This window comes from Styela clava, chromosome 7 (assembly GCF_964204865.1).
Source record: "Styela clava chromosome 7, kaStyClav1.hap1.2, whole genome shotgun sequence".
Classification (NCBI taxonomy): domain Eukaryota; kingdom Metazoa; phylum Chordata; class Ascidiacea; order Stolidobranchia; family Styelidae; genus Styela; species Styela clava.
The window spans coordinates 9,101,610-9,121,061 of NC_135256.1; the positions used below are offsets into that span (position 1 = coordinate 9,101,610).

At 34.6% G+C, this 19,452-nt stretch overlaps 2 protein-coding genes across 2 annotated transcripts; both read right to left on the reverse strand.

Moving 5' to 3' along the window:
* Positions 1-12,036: 12,036 nt before the first annotated feature.
* LOC120329073 (uncharacterized) lies at positions 12,037-14,851 on the reverse strand. Its single transcript, XM_039395689.2, has 4 exons — positions 14,484-14,851; positions 14,239-14,352; positions 13,898-14,145; positions 12,037-13,539 (listed from the first exon to the last, which is right to left on the reverse strand). Exons 1-4 carry the CDS (start codon positions 14,749-14,751, stop codon positions 13,339-13,341), a joined length of 831 nt encoding a protein of 276 aa, XP_039251623.2. The 5' UTR covers positions 14,752-14,851; the 3' UTR covers positions 12,037-13,338.
* Positions 14,852-17,008: 2,157 nt separating this feature from the next.
* LOC120329080 (GLIPR1-like protein 1) lies at positions 17,009-19,227 on the reverse strand. Its single transcript, XM_039395697.2, has 6 exons — positions 19,128-19,227; positions 18,501-18,687; positions 18,153-18,326; positions 17,563-17,692; positions 17,331-17,423; positions 17,009-17,187 (listed from the first exon to the last, which is right to left on the reverse strand). Exons 1-6 carry the CDS (start codon positions 19,184-19,186, stop codon positions 17,042-17,044), a joined length of 789 nt encoding a protein of 262 aa, XP_039251631.2. The 5' UTR covers positions 19,187-19,227; the 3' UTR covers positions 17,009-17,041.
* Between the last annotated feature and the right edge of the window lie 225 nt (positions 19,228-19,452).

Below are 19,452 nucleotides of genomic sequence, written 5' to 3' on the forward strand. Positions count from 1 at the left end.
TGTGTGCTCAATTGCTGTGAATACCATATTCGAAGTTCAATAGTTTAAATCAGGGGTCGGCAATCTACGGCCCGCGTGAAGGATCCGGCCCGCGTAGTAATATAATCCGTACCGCGACGCTTAACTGAATTATAGTAACAAAACAGATGTTTTGACGATAGACGACAGAATTTATTGTGAGACACGTGTAGACTAAAGTATATTATAACCTAACACCGACACGCGTAGACTAAATTATATTTCAACCTAACAAGTATATAATTCACAATTACTTTAATGAGTCTATAAGGTAATCATATTTAGTTATATGGTAACAAAACGCAGAAAAGTTTATGTTAAGTGCAAAGTGTTCAATGGCGCAGAGAAAAAAATCAAATGGCATTTTTTGAAATGCAATGCATTGAGGAAATAAATCTATATTCTATTCGAGAGATGTATCACTGCTTGATTTTTATTATAAGTAGTTCCATCCGTTCGGTTTTTAAATTTCCAAAAATGTGTGCGCCTCGCCAATGACTTGCAACCCTTAATTTTGGCCCGCGAGCGACAAAAGATTGCCGACCCCTGGTTTAAATGGTATTATAAAATTGAAATATGTTTGATTCTGAACATATCAAAGCATTTGATAATTATGCAATATTACAACACTGCAATATAAAACACATAAAATAACACAGTCTTGAAAGAATTCTCCAGACTTCATGTTGCAACATTCAACTGTTACCCCAGTTTGGGAGGTTTAGGGGGTGCTGTCACTTACCCAAGGTGAGCCCCCGGGCTAGTGGAGGGATGGAGGTGCCTTAAGACTCCATTCTCTACTGGCACCTCAAGCAACAGTAAAGCCACGACCCATTCCTGACGTTGACTCGATTTCTAAAAATAATTATCTTGTGAAAGGTTCAGTAATTCAAATACAAAAATTATCTGGTGGACTAATATTGTCAAGGGTATGCAACTGACCAGGATTTTTATCCATATATTTCTGTTAATTAAAGGGAAATCAAAATTCATACCTCATGTATTGGGATTTTGGTGAAAAACTGACTGGGCGTGCCAAATACTCTCCACATACACCTCTAATTTTGTAACAATAATAACTTTCAAATCAAGTCTAGCAGCCTGATATTGTTAATATTACCTACTATAACCAACCAGTAAAGGCTTACAACGATAATAGGTAAGACATCAGCAGGGGTACACAATAGCATTAAGTTTTCAAATTCAAAAATGTTTTCCAAACTGAATTAAGTTAGTAAAACATACAATACTTACATCAGTAAAAAGATGACTTCTGGGATAATCTGATGACAAATAATGCTTCTGAATAATGACGAATAACAAGCTTGATGAAAAAATATCCTTCCTTAAAAAAATTATAGCATTTTTATTTTGTACTAACATAAACCCTCCATAATACGAGTAGGGAGGGTTGATGCCTTCAAACTTTCACTCATTATTTAGTCACAATATTTCAAATTTGATTATAGAAGTGGTGAATTCAAAGTTTTAAAAATCTTTGACAAGAAATCACAGGGGTGTAATTCATAGGAACTTCTCCACCTATCTACCCCAAAAAGTAAATGGACAATTTCCTCAATTCTATCACGGGAAGAAGCAAACATTTTGAAAGTATAGATTTGTATAGTTTTTCTTATAAGCTAGAATAGTGAGTTGTTCAGGAAAGAGTATATTTTGGCTGTTGAATAAAAACTCACTAAAGTTTATGAAATTATTCAAATTTAGCACAAGTTCAATATAGAAAGTCTCAGCATTGTTCTTGAATTTTGGGGTAAAAGCATACGATACGAAATTGTCAAATATTTTGAACATTGGTGATAACATATTCCAGGTTTGTGCATTAGTTTTCTCAGTAAAATTTAAGACCTAAATTTAAATTTACACGCAAATATAAAAATCACTCACAATCGTCATACAAAATTGCCGAAAATTGCCATGCAAACTTCCCTAATTCTTTTAAAAGTATGCTATTGATGCCTGCGCTGATGTATAATTAACCTGTTTAAAATGGCGTTATAATGCTGACAGATCTAATGTGACTATTCAATACATAATATGACCGGTATTTGTTCTTTAATATTAAGTTGCAATGTGTCAAGGTTCTTGCACAGTGTATCCTACTCTTCTCCACAAATTCCCAAGCTGACGATTTGAGAAAGTTCATAGAGAGGCTAGTCATCGCAGCGTGAATATCCTGAGTGGGTACGATCAGATCGCATTTGGTGGGATATAATTATGTGCAAGATTATTGATGGGATGTTTAATATAAATGCTTATCAATTACTAATTTTTCAACGATAAAAGTTCGTGCATTGCAAAGAAACGGGTTGGTTATTCCATTACTCATTACCAAATTTGAACAAGCTACAGCCCGAAACAGTGAAACACAGTGAATACATGATTTAGCGTATTATCTGCTACCTCACACAGGATATATATAAAAATCCTTAGTCCTATTATTTTAGCATAAGAAGATTGAATAAATGACATAGCCAAAGATAAAGTGAAAAATAACAGAAAATAGATGAATGAAAGTTCAGTTTTATGATTGAATTTATAGGAATAAAAAGGCGTTTGTACAAAATGAAAGCCAATATGTAAGTGAAGTAAGTGCAAATTATACAAATTACTGTCTATTTAACCAATGTGAGTTTAAGCATCAGTATAAATAGCCCATCTCACTGGGATCGACTCATTTTCATAAATTTTGGGGATGTGCTTCTCATTCGAATCTGTCATCAGGTTCGATGTCTTTGATTGATCCGTTCGAGAATTGCTGGATTTTGGGACATTCAACCTGATTGTTTACTTCGCCCGTAAATACTTCTATGCATCTGGAACTTTTAAATCTATTACTTGAACCCATACTCCATAAACTATTGTTAGACTATAGAACTAAAATAGTGTACAGTAAACAGGGAAATTAAGTCTAGGTTTGTTTATTCGCTCCCTAGTGGTTTGTCATATCCAACCCAAACTAGTAACTTGATGAAAATATGTGGAACCCATATAATACTATATAGCCTATTATTACTAGAGACAACGATAGAAAATCTACATTCCGAACTGTTAAATAAATAACATCAAGAATAAAGTACATAAATGAAGGCATATTGAGGAACAGAAAAATTTTGCATAAGGTCAATAATAAGAAGGATATAATATAAATGATACATTCAATTCCATATTTCATTAAAGTTCAAAAAAAACTATCAAACGTGTAACAAACATTCAGGTCTTTACTTGTTGTCAAATAATCATCATTGTTTTTCATGTTACGATAATAAATGAGTGCTTCGTGAACAAGAACTTGCTTTATATATTTATGTATGTGTTGTTTACCAGATTGTAAAAGCAGCAAAATATCGGATTTAGGTTCAAAACAGTCAGTTTTATACACTAATGATTTTGGAGGAGAGGGATGTGTTCTCGTTGCACTTGGCCATATGGTAATTTTCATTTCACAAAACTTTGATTGCCAGTATTTATCAAAATTTATTAAAAATGTTGCCTCATTAGCACTCATCTTAATTTGCGAATTAATTGAAGCCAATTGTCTATTAAAACATTTCAGAAATAGAGAATGCCGAAATCCAGAGTGAAGACGTTTTGATTCTGCGAATGAGCGGTTCATAATTTTTTTTAAATTGTACATATTGATTCTAATGTAGAAATTTCAATAGAATTCCAATATTTATCTTCAATTTCATAATCAGGACTGATTTGCTTTCTTTTACTGCCAATTTTTGGTAAATTTGCCAAAAAAGGTGTTACTAACTTACGCTTTCGTTTGACAATTTTCATGTGAACAGGTGCATGGCAATTTGTTTGCTCCTTGGGACTGCTATATGAAACCTTGGCATACAATAAAAGAACACAGTTTTCCCTAATTAATTTGCTGCACTCATCACGAGAAATTACATCTATCGCTGAATCATCGAATAAAATAGCAGAAGAATTGGATATGAATGTGTAGGCTACAAAATGGCCACTTTCGAATCTGGGTCCCAAATGAACAACACAACTGGTTAATTCATATTCATAATTGATATCCAATGATTTATCGTACAGGGTAATATGTTCATCCAAAACAATAGGTTGCATTGATTTACTTGACTCTGTATTTCTAATGACATTGAAAATCAGCAGCTGTGGAGTAAATACAAGTTCGCTCTGATACTGTATTGTGCCACAGCAGGTTCTGCATTTATGGTTTTGGGGTTTTATTTGGTTATTTAGGTAATCTTGCAAAGAAATATTATTTCCCTGCTGTACTGGAATTTGAAAAAAAATTTCGTCATTGTTGAATTGCACAGAATGGTCACAATCGTTACACTTAGATGAGTTGGAATAAACACAACTTGTTGTTATTCCAAACTCTTCTAATATACCTCGCTGTACGAGTAATATTGCAAACTCTGCTGCATCTTGATGCTCACCTAATTTTAAATTAAATTCGGCACACACAATGTTTAACACCAAATTCAAAAAGGCTTTTTCCAAGTTGTAGCAAAAACTTCAGGTGAACCTCTTTAACGTGAAATAATCAAATCGAATGCCTCTTGTGCGGAAGGGTGTGCTGCTAGGCTTTGAAAATTGACTAAATAAGCTTATTTCGCTATACGTAATTTTTCAAAATAAGGCCATTTTCGCCATAAGAATAACGTAGATTCTAAAATAAAAAAGGCTTAGGTTCTAGTTGTGTGGCAAACTTCAGGTAAACCTCTTTAACATGAGATAATCAAATCGAATGCCTCTTGTGCGGAAGGGTGTGCTGCTAGACTTTGAAAATTGACTAAATTAGCTTTTTTCGCTATACGTAATTTTTCAAAATAAGGCCATTTTCGCCGTAAGAATAACGTAGATTCTGAAACAAAAAAGGCTTAGGTTCTAGTTGTGTGGAACACTTCAGGTAATCTTCTTTAATGGGAAATAATCAAATCGAATGCCTCTTGTGCGGAAGGGTGTGCTGCTAGGCTTTCAAAATTGACTAAATTACCTTTTTTCGCAATGCGTAATTTTTCTAATTAGGGCCATTTTCGCCATGAGAAAACCGTAGATTCTAAAATAAAAAAGGCTTAGGTTCTAGTTGTGTGGAAAACTTCAGGTAAACCTCTTTAACATGAAATAATCAAATCGAATGCCTCTTGTGCGGAAGGGTGTGCTGCTAGGCTTTGAAAATTGACTAAATAAGCTTATTTCGCTATATGTTATTTTTCCAAATAAGGCCATTTTCGCCATGAGAAAACCGTAGATTCTAAAATAAAAAAGGCTTAGGTTCTAGTTGTGTGGCAAACTTCAGGTGAACCAATTTAACATGAAATATTCAAATCGAATGCCTCTTGTGCGGAAGGGTGTGCTGCTAGGCTTTGAAAATTGACTAAATTAGCTTTTTTCGCTATGCGTAATTTTTCAAAATAAGGCCATTTTCGCCATAAGAATAACGTAGATTCTAAAATAAAAAAGGCTTAGGTTTTATTTGTGTGGCAAACTTCAGGTAAACCTTTTTAACATGAAATAATCAAATCGAATGCCTCTTGTGCGGAAGGGTGTGCTGCTAGGCTTTGAAAATTGACTAAATTAGCTTTTTTCGCTATACGTAATTTTTCAAAATAAGGCCATTTTCGCCGTAAGAATAACGTAGATTCTGAAACAAAAAAGGCTTAGGTTCTAGTTGTGTGGAACACTTCAGGTAATCTTCTTTAATGGGAAATAATCAAATCGAATGCCTCTTGTGCGGAAGGGTATGCTGCTAGGCTTTCAAAATTGACTAAATTAGCTTTTTTCGCTATACGTAATTTTTCAAAATAAGGCCATTTTCGCCGTAAGAATAACGTAGATTCTGAAACAAAAAAGGCTTAGGTTCTAGTTGTGTGGAACACTTCAGGTAATCTTCTTTAACATGAAATAATCAAATCGAATGCCTCTTGTGCGGAAGGGTGTGCTGCTAGGCTTTCAAAATTGACTAAATTAGCTTTTTTCGCTATACGTAATTTTTCAAAATAAGGCCATTTTCGCCGTAAGAATAACGTAGATTCTGAAAAAAAAAAGGCTTAGCTTCTAGTTGTGTGGAACACTTCAGGTAATCTTCTTTAATGGGAAATAATCAAATCGAATGCCTCTTGTGCGGAAGGGTGTGCTGCTAGGCTTTGAAAATTGACTAAATTAGCTTTTTTCGCTATGCGTAATTTTTCAAAATAAGGCCATTTTCGCCATAAGAATAACGTAGATTCTAAAATAAAAAAGGCTTAGGTTTTATTTGTGTGGCAAACTTCAGGTAAACCTTTTTAACATGAAATAATCAAATCGAATGCCTCTTGTGCGGAAGGGTGTGCTGCTAGGCTTTGAAAATTGACTAAATAAGCTTATTTCGCTATATGTTATTTTTCCAAATAAGGTCATTTTCGCCATGAGAAAAACGTAGATTCTAAAATAAAAAAGGCTTAGCTTCTAGTTGTGTGGCAAACTTCAGGTAAACCTCTTTAACATGAAATAATCAAATCGAATGCCTCTTGTGCGGAAGGGTGTGCTGCTAGGCTTTGAAAATTGACTAAATTAGAATTAGGGCCATTTTTGCCATGAGAAAAACGTAGATTCTAAAATAAAAAAGGCTTAGCTTCTAGTTGTGTGGCAAACTTCAGGTAAACCTCTTTAACATGAAATAATCAAATCGAATGCCTCTTGTGCGGAAGGGTGTGCTGCTAGGCTGTGAAAATTGACTAAATTAGCTTTTTTCGCTATACGTAATTTTTCAAAATAAGGCCATTTTCGCCATAAGAATAACGTAGATTCTAAAATAAAAAAGGCTTAGCTTCTAGTTGTGTGGCAAACTTCAGGTAAACCTCTTTAACATGAAATAATCAAATCGAATGCCTCTTGTGCGGAAGGGTGTGCTGCTAGGCTTTGAAAATTGACTAAATTAGAATTAGGGCCATTTTTGCCATGAGAAAAACGTAGATTCTAAAATAAAAAAGGCTTAGCTTCTAGTTGTGTGGCAAACTTCAGGTAAACCTCTTTAACATGAAATAATCAAATCGAATGCCTCTTGTGCGGAAGGGTGTGCTGCTAGGCTGTGAAAATTGACTAAATTAGCTTTTTTCGCTATACGTAATTTTTCAAAATAAGGCCATTTTTGCCAAAAGAAAAACGTAGATTCTAAAATAAAAAAGGCTTAGCTTCTAGTTGTGTGGCAAACTTCAGGTAAACCTCTTTAACATGAAATAATCAAATCGAATGCCTCTTGTGCGGAAGGGTGTGCTGCTAGGCTTTCAAAATTGACTAAATTAGCTTTTTTCGCTATGCGTAATTTTTTCAATTAGGGCCATTTTTGCCATGAGAAAAACGTATATTCTAAAATAAAAAAGGCTTAGCTTCTAGTTGTGTGGCAAACTTCATGTAAACCTCTTTAACATGAAATAATCAAATCGAATGCCTCTTGTGCGGAAGGGTGTGCTGCTAGGCTTTGAAAATTGACTAAATAAGCTTATTTCGCTATATGTTATTTTTCCAAATAAAGCCATTTTCGCTATGAGAATACCCCAGATTCTAAAAAAAAAAGGGTTAGCTTCTAGTTGTGTGGCAAACTTCAGGTAAACCTCTTTAACATGAAATAATCAAATCGAATGCCTCTTGTGCGGAAGGGTGTGCTGCTAGGCTTTGGAAATTGACTAAATTAGCTTTTTTCGCTATACGTAATTTTTCAAAATAAGACCATTTTCGCCGTAAGAATAACGTAGATTCTAAAACAAAAAAGGCTTAGGTTCTAGTTGTGTGGAAAACTTCAGGTAATCTTCTTTAATATGAAATAATCAAATCGAATGCCTCTTGTGCGGAAGGGTGTGCTGCTAGGCTTTCAAAATTGACTAAATTAGCTTTTTTCGCTATGCGTAATTTTTCTTATTAGGGCCATTTTCGCCATGAGAAAAACGTAGATTCTAAAATGAAAAAGGCTTAGGTTTTATTTGTGTGGCAAACTTCAGGTAAACCTCTTTAACATGAAATAATCAAATCGAATGCCTCTTGTGCGGAAGGGTGTGCTGCTAGGCTTTGAAAATTGACTAAATTAGCTTTTTTCGCTACACGTAATTTTTCAGAATAAGGCCATTTTCGCCGTAAGAATAACGTAGATTCTGAAACAAAAAATGCTTAGGTTCTAGTTGTGTGGAAAACTTCAGGTAATCTTCTTTAATGGGAAATAATCAAATCGAATGCCTCTTGTGCGGAAGGGTGTGCTGCTAGGCTTTCAAAATTGACTAAATTAGCTTTTTTCGCTATGCGTAATTTTTCGAATTAGGGCCATTTTCGCCTTGAGAAAAACGTAGATTCTAAAATAAAAAAGGCTTAGGTTCTAGTTGTGTGGAAAACTTCAGGTAAACCTCTTTAACATGAAATAATCAAATCAAATGCCTCTTGTGCGGAAGGGTTTGCTGCTAGGCTTTGAAAATTGACTAAATTAGCTTTTTTCGCTATACGTAATTTTTCAAAATAAGGCCATTTTCGCCATAAGAATAACGTAGATTCTAAAATGAAAAAGGCTTAGGTTTTATTTGTGTGGCAAACTTCAGGTAAACCTTTTTAACATGAAATAATCAAATCGAATGCCTCTTGTGCGGAAGGGTGTGCTGCTAGGCTTTGAAAATTGACTAAATAAGCTTATTTCGCTATATGTTTTTTTCCAAATAAGGCCATTTTCGCTATGAGAATACCCCAGATTCTAAAATAAAAAGGCTTAGCTTCTAGTTGTGTGGCAAACTTCAGGTAAACCTCTTTAACACGAAATAATCAAATCGAATGCCTCTTGTGCGGAAGGGTGTGCTGATAGGCTTTGAAAATTGACTAAATTAGCTTTTTTCGCTATACGTAATTTTTCAAAATAAGGCCATTTTCGCCATAAGAATAACGTAGATTCTAGAATAAAAAAGGCTTAGGTTCTAGTTGTGTGAAAAACTTCAGATAAATCTCTTTAACGTGAAATAATCAAATTGAATGCCTCTTGGGCGGAAGAGTGTGCTGCTAGGCTTTGAAAATGGACTACATTAGCTTTTTTCGCTATACCTAATTTTTCCAAATAAGGCCATTTTCGCTATGAGAATACCCCAGATTCTAAAATAAAAAAGGCTTAGGTTCTAGTTGTGTGAAAAACTTCTGGTAATCTTATTTAATGGGAAATAATCAAACCGAATGCCTCTTGTGGGGAAGGGTGTGCAGCTGGGCTTTGAAAATTGACTAAATTATCTTTTGTCGATATACGTATTTTTTTCAAACAAGGCCATATTCGCTATGAGAATACCCTTGATTTTAAAATGAAAAAGGCTTAGGTTCTAGTTGAGTGAAAAACTTTAGGTAAACCTCTTTAATAACAAATAATGAAATCGAATGTCTTTTGTGCAGAAGGGTGTGTTGCTGGACTTTGAAAATTGACTAGATTTAACTTTTTTCGTTATACGTAATTTTCCCAAATAAGGTCATTTTCGCTATGAAAAAAAGGTAGATTCTGAAATAAAAAAAAAGACTTAGGTTCTAGTTGTGGGAAAAAATTAACCTCTTTATTAATAAATAATGAAATCGAATGCCTCTCCCGCGGAAGGGCTTTTTGCTTGGATTTGAAATTATCTGGCTTATTTGCTTTTTCGAAGGAAGTTAAAGAAAATTCGTTTCCCCTTTTTTTTGTTTTTTCATTCCTTTTCAAGCTTTTATTATTTATTTTTTGCTATACAATTGTTATTTTTCCTAAATTATAAACATATTTCCCATAATAGTATGCTAATTTCGTTTATCTTCATTTTTTCGGGTGTAGATTTTGACACGCCTCCATTTCTGCCATAAATATTAACCTTTCCGCTTCGCCGCACACAAAGGTCAAATTGCTACTAGCTTCACAGTGGTGGTCTGGAGTGAGCGAATATTAAATTGCCGAGACATAATTTTCCCTGTATGCAGGCTCGTGAAGGGACTTATTTATGTGCGAAATGCGAATGTACCTCTGCGAGAATTCCGCTTGAAAAATACACGTTTGCGAGAATGAACGGTACAAAAATATAGTTTTGCAAGAACATAATTGCGAAAATGTAGTAACAAGAATAGCATTTTGCACTAACAAAGTAAGGTCAGAATGATGTTTGTTTATGAGTTCATTTGCTGGTATGTCGATTGGCGGTAACAAGGTTTTTCCACGCTTTCATTTCGGGTTCAACTAGCCCTTCAAACGTTTTTTTTTTAATTACGAAGAATTCCACTGGTTTTCCGTGTAGTTAGTTAGAGCAATGAGCATACAGTATATGAGTGTATATACAATGAGTGGATATGCTTATTGGTTAGAGAGAGTATCACTAATATTTCCGACTCTGCAATAAGTAATATTCTAATCGCTGCTTTTTTATTCATTCCTCGTGGACTTATTGACTTTTGTTATTAGCTGCTTTTTTTCGTCTATCATTTCCTTCCCCCTGATTGTAGCTTGGTACTTCCACTCCCAGTTTTTTACATTCTCCATCTCAGTTAATAAGTAGATGTTGTTAGTTAGTTATTTCAGGCTATGCAATAAGTATTATTCTTTAATTTTCAGCCTTCTATTATTTTTATTGTGACACTTGCTTGCGGATCGCTGGCTTTTTTATTCAGTTTGGTTGGTAATTTCATTCCCAGTTTTTTTCATCTTAATTTCTACCTCATTCTTTTTATTTGTCTGCTTGCGGAGGGCTTTTGCTATTTTTTAATCCTGGAATGCTTGGTAATTTTGTGCTCTTTTTTAATTTATTCAATTTATTATTTTTAACTTTCATCTTTTTTATTGTGCTGGACTCTATTTATTTTTTCTGCTTGTATTTATTGTATTGTCAGGTATTTATTTATTTTTTCTGCTTGTTGATTGCTGCTCAGGTATTGTGCTGTCTATATATTTTTTCTGCTTGTTGATTGCTGCTCAGGTAAGCTAGCTGGTCTCGATGGTGTGTGTCATTTTCACTCATTTTAACCCTGACTGGCCCCGCGGGCTTGCTTACATTTCCTGATCGCTGACTTCCCTGAACCAACTGATTGGACTCCCAGTTTTTAAATTTTTTCTTCTGCTCAGCTGGTCTCGATGGTGTGTGTCATTTTCACATCCTGACTGGCCCCGCTGGCTTGCTTACATTTCCAATCGCTGACTTCCTTGTACGAGCTGATTGACCTGATTTGGCTCCCAGTTTTTCACATTTTTCTTCTTAATTTCTTCCACTTATACCTCAATCTTTTTTATTGTCTGCTTGCGGAGGGCTTTTGCTATTTATTAATCCTGGAATGCTTGTGGTAACTTTGTTTCTCTTTTTTAATTTATCGAATTTAATATTTTTAGCTTTCTTCAATCACCTTTTTTATTGGTGCTGGACTCTAAATCTTACTTAATCAACGACGTCACGCTTGGCCGTCCACGACGAGGCTAATTACCCTCAAAAAATTACATTAAATACTGCGTTGATTCGAAGCAGGTGTATTGATGCCTCAATTGAAAGCGTTCATCTGGGACTATCGTGTACGCTGCTTTAACTATTGAATTTTTGAATATCCCGTTTACATCGTGGTTCATTTTAGTTTACTTTTTGCAAGAAAAATGTATTATTATGCAATCATCGTGACAGGGCGCATAAGATAATTCAAAGAGTGAATCGGCTCCCTTCTGTTTCTTCTGCTAACTGGCCGTCTTATCTCTGGTTCACTGTTTCTAAACTTATAAAACATATCAGGTTAAAATTGGCGCGGCGTTATTCTTTTTGTTCAGATTAAAACTATATCATACACACTATAAATAGGACGAAAAACACCGTCACTTTTGATTTTAAACCCCGCATGCGATGTAGGCCTACCTTCTCATTCATTCTGATACTAGGTCGAGGTCACACGTCATATTTCCCCGGATTCCAATGTAAAGTAGGATATGAAAAGTAGACTGTCTTTTTCTACTAGTAGTTGATAGCTTGGGAACTGGCAGTAACAAAATTGTCTATCTATAGCAGGAGTGGCCAACCAGTGAGAGACCAAGAGCCACATTTTGTACTTTATTATCGCGAAGAGGCACATTATAAACAAGAACACACATGAACATCAAATATACCCATATTCAGTTCTGCTAGAATGCTAGTTTGTTGTAAATGTCACAAACCAACATGCATATGACTGAAATTTACAAGTCATTTATTGTTATACAGGCTTCTTAGTACAACTATGTCCAACACGTAAAGTCAATGAAGGCGGTCATGTGTTTTCTACGTAAAAAAAGAATGCTCGGTGATCCATAATATGTTCAATCGAAACAACGTAAATTCAATGGAAAAACGTACTTTGCAAGTTATGTTTTTTTAATTATAATAACCAAGGCGAAAAAGGCCGCATAAAACCGGCGCAAGAGCCGCATGGGGCTCGCGAGCCGCTGGTTGGCTACCCCTGATCTAAGTCAAATAAAATTTATATTTTTCAAGTCAGAATAGAGGCGAAAGAAATTAATATCATTACATCACATTTCCATGTAGGCTATATTTAAAATTTAACCCAACTGCAGTACTAGAATTTTTCATATAATTTATGTTCGGTGAAACGAATGGGTAGAAAAGTTTTAAAAAATATCTGTTGTGGAATGGGCAAAGTAATCGAGTGAAAGGTCTTCTGTGAAATTGGTTTGCTATGATTTATTGTATACTGGTGTAGTTCATTCCTAAACCTATGGAATGACACGAAATTTAATGATCTATTCGCTTTTATTCACTTGAATCAGCTTATTCTTGTAAACGTTACCTAGAAAGCGATTCCTTATAAAGCGGGTTCACGCGAACTTGGTTTTGGAGTGTCGTGATAACTAACGATAATTTTTGTTTTAGACGCTAGATGACCACACCAGTTGGGTGGCGTGCACTTATAGCTAAAGACTAGCGCTAATTTTGCAGTTTCGAAATTAATGTATCAGATATATATATATATATATAAATAAATAAAGCGTGCCATGTTAATGTAGCATACGTAATAGGCTACATGCATTTCCTGGAGTGATGGAACCTGCTGTTCGAGAGCTCGATACAAATGAGAACCTGTTGCTAAAATTGATGTGGACATTTCTAAAATTCCAACAAATGTCCTTTTATTAAATTATTGCCGAGAGAGCATCAGTGTGCGGTGAAATAGAGTGATGTAGATTTCATCTATCAAATAAAAATTATAAATGTACTAAAATATTATATCTAATAGAATTTAATTGCCAAAACAAATGCCACACAAGATTTACAAACTCAAAATCCCATTTAATATGAGGATCAAAATAGAGGATTTAGTATATATGATTGCATTGCTCGACTGTTAATAGGACTGACACAATGCCCCGTGATACGTCCAGCTTTCCCATATTGCTCCAAAACCTTGATCATCAGATTCGGGATTTCGATCTACTTTCAGATGAACTTTTGACCGACTATTTGATCCTGTTAACCACAAAGTTGGACTAGGTATGAGCTTTTTATAATTCGCTACATGCCCAGTTGACAAAAGTGCGTCGTTTGTCTGGAAAAAAATACAAAATTATTCAACAAGCCCTAATTTTATTAACATTATTGTTATTCATATCACGCTCAATTAATACTCTCTAGGCAATATTGGCAAGTTAGAAAAGATAAACGTGACGAACAAGATTTTTCATTGCGCACATTCCAATCCGCTTTTTTTTATCACTCCCTTTATAAAATTCATTTCTCCAGATAGAAAATATGAGCCGAATTTTGACCGAGCAAATATCGCGCCATAGTTATACTTATACACCATTCATGCATACATATGGATGGGATACATATATCGATCCCATGACACGAACAAAATAAAATCTGCTTGAATGCATTAGTTATTGTACACAAAAAGTACTTGCCTTGTAATCTCGTTTCATTCCTGTCCACAAAATGACATAAGATCTCGACTGATTCTTCGGAATTTTACTTCTCACGTAATCAGTAACTTTATTATAATGCCTCTCACTATAAATATTTGCCAAACTTGAGTCTTTTGTATTGCAAATGCTTGCGGCTTTACTGAGATTTGTATCGAAATTTGAATGAATTTCAACCCAGAAGCAGACTCCGCCGTATCCAAACCCATCGTATTCATCTTTACAAAATCCTGAAGTTGTGACAAATCAGACAATATGTATATATATATATATCTTTCATACAATACTCATTGTAGGTATTTAGGTATACATATTCTACTCACTTTCTGTGACCTGGTTCATCTCCGTAAAAGCTGCTGTTATTTCTAGTGCCACCTTTTGTAGCCTTACAATCTCTCTTTCCATCCGCGCCATTCGCAAATGCATCTGTTCAGTTTCTGCGGAATGACGAAAAAATTAGAATCGAATTGAGAGCGATTAAATGTTTTGTACGTGTAAGTCTTGCATTTAGAAAAAATAGGGAACGATTTATAAATTTATCTTCCCTCCAACATATGAAGGGATTTACCTTTTTCAAATTTTTTATCTCGATCATCAGAGAGAGAATCAAGCAATCTGAAATAAGCATCAGACCCTGTTGTGTCTTCGCATACCATGGGAAATTCGTCCCTCTTTGTAAATTCAACCGAGCTGAATCCTTGCTGTCCCGAAGAGTCTGGTACTGATTCACAATGGCTCGCATTGCAACCGACTTTAATGCGGCAATTCAGGTCTTTAGCAAATACAATTCGAATTAAACAGATACATGCGCAGATTTGAAAGATGAGCCGGATCATTTTTATCAATTGTAAGATTGATATACTAAACTTTACTATAAAAGTAATAATGTTGAAAAAAAAATCGAAAATAATTTTAATTAGCAGAAAATTAGGCGGTGAACCAGTGGCGTATCTATTACAAATGCGCCCCTTTGATCGTTGACTCACAATTTGTAACGACTGTTGGTGAATTGAGATATTTGTACGTTATTATTTGAGTAAAATACGAGTTATTTATTTCCTACTTGAAATTATTTTATTGAACATTTTACGATTACAATATTTCACCTTTTTAGCGCCCCAATTCAAACGAGGCCCACGTGACGAGCCATGGCTGCCATACCTAGTTACGTTACTGCGTTGGACCTTTTTCAACCTTCCGTCCTTTTAACTATGTACAAGAGAGTATAGCATGCGCGCGGCGGAAGGACTGTATTTTTGGATTTCAGAATAAACGTTAGAGTTTAGATTAAAATTTTCAGCATTCGATGTCAAAATTGAAAAATTCTCGAAGTTGGCGGCACAGGCTCATATTTCATGCAGAATCGGGATTGGGATTTTCTTCCACCGTCCAAAGCCCTTTTCACTATTCCAGCTATCTGTTTGCAGAGTAAATTCGACAGTCTACGCTAATCTCCACTTGGCCACTATTCTTATATTCCACAGATATAATTTTTTTTCCAATAATCAATGATAATAATAAAACACGCGAACACAAAGACAGCAAAAGCACCTTATGAATCATCATACCCGAGGCAACATGTGGTAGAACGAATCGTATTTTTTTGAATTCGTTTATCGGCGTTATATTTTGTTTAGGTCATTTACAATATCTTGTTTTTTTATATCAATAGGTTTTTTATATCTAATCTTTTATTTGTAAAATCAACACACGAACGGGCCCTTGTTAATAATTAGGGATAAAACGACATAGCTCAATTATTATTGTACATTATCACGTAATGATATTCTTCCTTTTATTGTGTTAATTATTTTTTGTTACACAATTTTCATGTATCTGGATATAAATTTTTGAACATGTTTCATTTTTGTTTAAAGGTATCTACTGCAACAAATATTTATATATATGTTAATTTTTGATGAATCGCAAGGTTCTAATCTAACAAAAGAAAAATAGCAGAAATTCTCTCCGAATAATTGCAATATAGGCTACATATAAAATTTTATTCTACCCTACTTGATACAAGCACTGGAGTTGGACGAAGAAAGGATATGATTCTTATCGAATCGTTAATTAACGGATGATTTACATCAAATTTTTGAAATGGTGATATAGCCTCTTATATCGTAGCTTCTAGATTTTTTACAATATTTTTTTGGGCATTGTAAGTAGTGTCAAATTAAAAATGAATCGGTAGATACAAGTAGATTATTCACAATCCGAGTAATTGTCACAGTTTTCTTGATTGCAAAACTTAAGACAATACCGATTATAAGATCGATATAATATAGATTAATTTTGTCATCAGTCAACGTAATTTAGATAACGTCATCATGTCACAAACCAAGTCATGAGTACATAAAATAAATACAAGGCGGATTATCTCAACAACTCGAGACAAAAATGTCATATAAAAAATCCCTTCAAAAAAAAGAGACTGCGGTTAGATAAAGTAATTTGTCGTGGAAGTTATTCACAAACAATATCATGCCATCGCCCAAGTCTTAAGTACATGAAATAACTACGAGACGGATTAGATCATTATCTCAATAACTCGAAGCAAAAACGTCATGTAAAAACACTTAAAAAAAACCCGTTACTGAGACTGCAGTTTTGTAGCAAGTAGACATTCCGGTATGGCCATAAGCTACACTCTGACCTTTGGCTATTGTTTCTGGCATTTAATAATTAGGGATACGAAGGGTTCCGCGTTAATAGCCATATGAAAAAAAAACGTTATTATAAACCCTAAATAACTACGCCATTAGGTAAGTAAGATTTAATAAACTCCAGGTAGGCGTTACGTGAAGCACATCAATATACGTTTGCAACTTATATCTTCAATTGTCCAGCGTTCGAGGTACATGTGTCCATCTTACCTTTTGAATGCAAATGCTCAAAATATTTCCTGCCTCGTTGAATTCACTTGCATAAATGTACGAAATCCGGCCATACTCTATCCATAATTCTATATTGATTTTTGATGAAATTAGCCAAATTCACTAAAAAACTCAAAATGCCCATAGTTTTTGTCTATATGGACCAGGGCATCCAAATGCATTATTTATAACCAAACAGAAACGGCACGGTGCCAATGTTGCACTTTTATATTTATTCATCTATATTTTAAAGCCCATTATAGAAAAGCAAGAGTACAGCAAATGACAGTAAGTTGAAGAATCCCAAAGATGGCCTGCAACTTGAACTGTCGCCAGTTTTATCAGGAGCTGATTCTCCGACTATTTTCAACCATTCGGCATAGTCTGCGTTACCTGTAAGATTAATTACAACAGTATATTATTTCCGTAACTAGTGAATCAATATTGTACTTTCCATCACAAATTATATTTTATTCGTGTTATCTTATCAAGTTTATGTAAATATTCTCAACGTGGGTCAAAATTATTTCACATACCATCCCTCTCTTGATTCGCACACGAATTCAGTATACACTGTTCATCAACGTCGCAATCGAAGCACGGTTCTCCAGTCTCGTATGGCGCTCGTCCTATAATTAGAAATATTAAAAAACTACGTTTTCTAAGAACAAAACATAAAAGTCATTGACGAATCTCTTTTTCATAAACTACAATCAGTAAATACATATATATTTCCTTTGACCTATCTGCGTGCAGTTAAATACACACCTATAACATTTCCAGCTGGTGCATATCTACAGAACATCAAAGACGCATCAGTAAACTTTTTGCTTCCGACATCTATTTCTTGACACACTGTCAGTCCGCATCCAACTTTGTTAGATTTCGCCCAAACAACCTGCAATGTTTTATACGAATTACAAATAAAGGAATAGCTGTGTATATGCTTACATAATGTTTTTATATGTGTCAATCATCCAATAAATCATTTCATGCGTTTTCGGCCCGCTTGAGTATACCAAAAAACTTAGAAATTCTATAGAAATAAAAAAAAATTGACTCATTTATACACTAGAAATTGGAATGGGATATTTGAAGGAAAATTTATGACTAAAAAGAAGAATATTTGCTTGATGTGGAATTTTCTTTGTAATTCCTCGTATTGGTCAATTTACCGGATTGGTATGATGGAAGCATATTATCAGTTGCCAAGTAAAAGACAATTTGGTAAGATATATAATATATATATATATATATATATATCGCCTTATAATAATTTTACTAATACATTTAGTGGAAGTAAACGGGGTGTTCAGTCGCACTTCGTCTCATTAATATGCATATAGTACGACAAATACCTGTGTATAGTGTCCACAAACTGCAGAAGAAGCACAGGAGTTTGAATCGAAGTCGAAATTTTCCTTTTCACTTTCCCACATCTGAACTGCACCTTCCATTAATGATTCGTCCGCTGTCATTCCGCTTGCAAGAAAAATATTTTCACCAACGAATGGATATTTGTCCGATTTCAACTAAAAAGACATCGGAAGATTATTTTTTTAAACAAAATCACTTGGCATGTCGGTAGTTGGTGGGAGGTTGCGCTGAAGGTACTAAAATCGGAAAAGGTTTCGCTGTTTTCTAACGTCTAATTGATTCTATGTATTTATTTTGTGGCATAGTCTCGAATACAGATTAATGTTTACCTGGCTATGTTCGTAAATGCACTGCCTTGATATCTGTTCAGATTCTTCTGCGAGGGTATTATCCCAGGTCATGAAGAGCATGTCAGATGGTGCAGGTTTGGCATCTCTTCGTGCCCGAAGATGCTCCCTGACTAAAACATGTTTTTCTCCTTCAGTTAGTTCGTGAGCTTCCTTGACATTTGAAATCCTGAATAATACAACAGAACAATTCGCGGAAATGTAGAAGAATGAAACAAACATAGCTTTATATTTCGATCTTTGTAGATTTTTATATAATGGTGATTTTGATATTTTGGAACTGGATATTCGTATGATCTTGTTGAGAACCTGGTCTTGAATCAACTAAAAAAACACTTACCCTGCTAAAAGGTGAAACAAGTATGAATCCGCCACTTGAAACGTAAGGGACCCGTAAACAGCACAGACAAATTTTAACGTTGTTAAAAGCAATATTCTTTTAGAAGGCACTTTCTTTTCAAAGCGTTAAAATCGATTGGCCGGGTGGTTGAAGAAAAATGCGAGTAGCCTAATTGTCATAATCGGAAAATTGACTTTAAATATTGACAAGCTGGCGTAATGTGCGTTTGATACGCTAATTCACAAATGTATATATATATATATACTTACTGAGCTCCAATTTGCAGCGTAAATAGCACTAAACATATAACTTTCATTGACGAAAACATCTTGCTCTATGAGTTATTAGAACTAAATAAATTCCATTTTGATCAACAATGTTGCATATCGTTTGTGACGTCATATTGATTATGAAAGTAGGATAGACGCTGGCCAAATGTCAGCTTCTGCGACACAAAAATATATGGAAGGAAACATAAACTCATAAGAAGTTGTGAAAGTTTATCAACATCGGCAGTACGTAAGTAAAAGTGATAACGATTTGCACCAATATTAAGATCATGATACCGAAGTAATAACACTGAATCTTCATTGA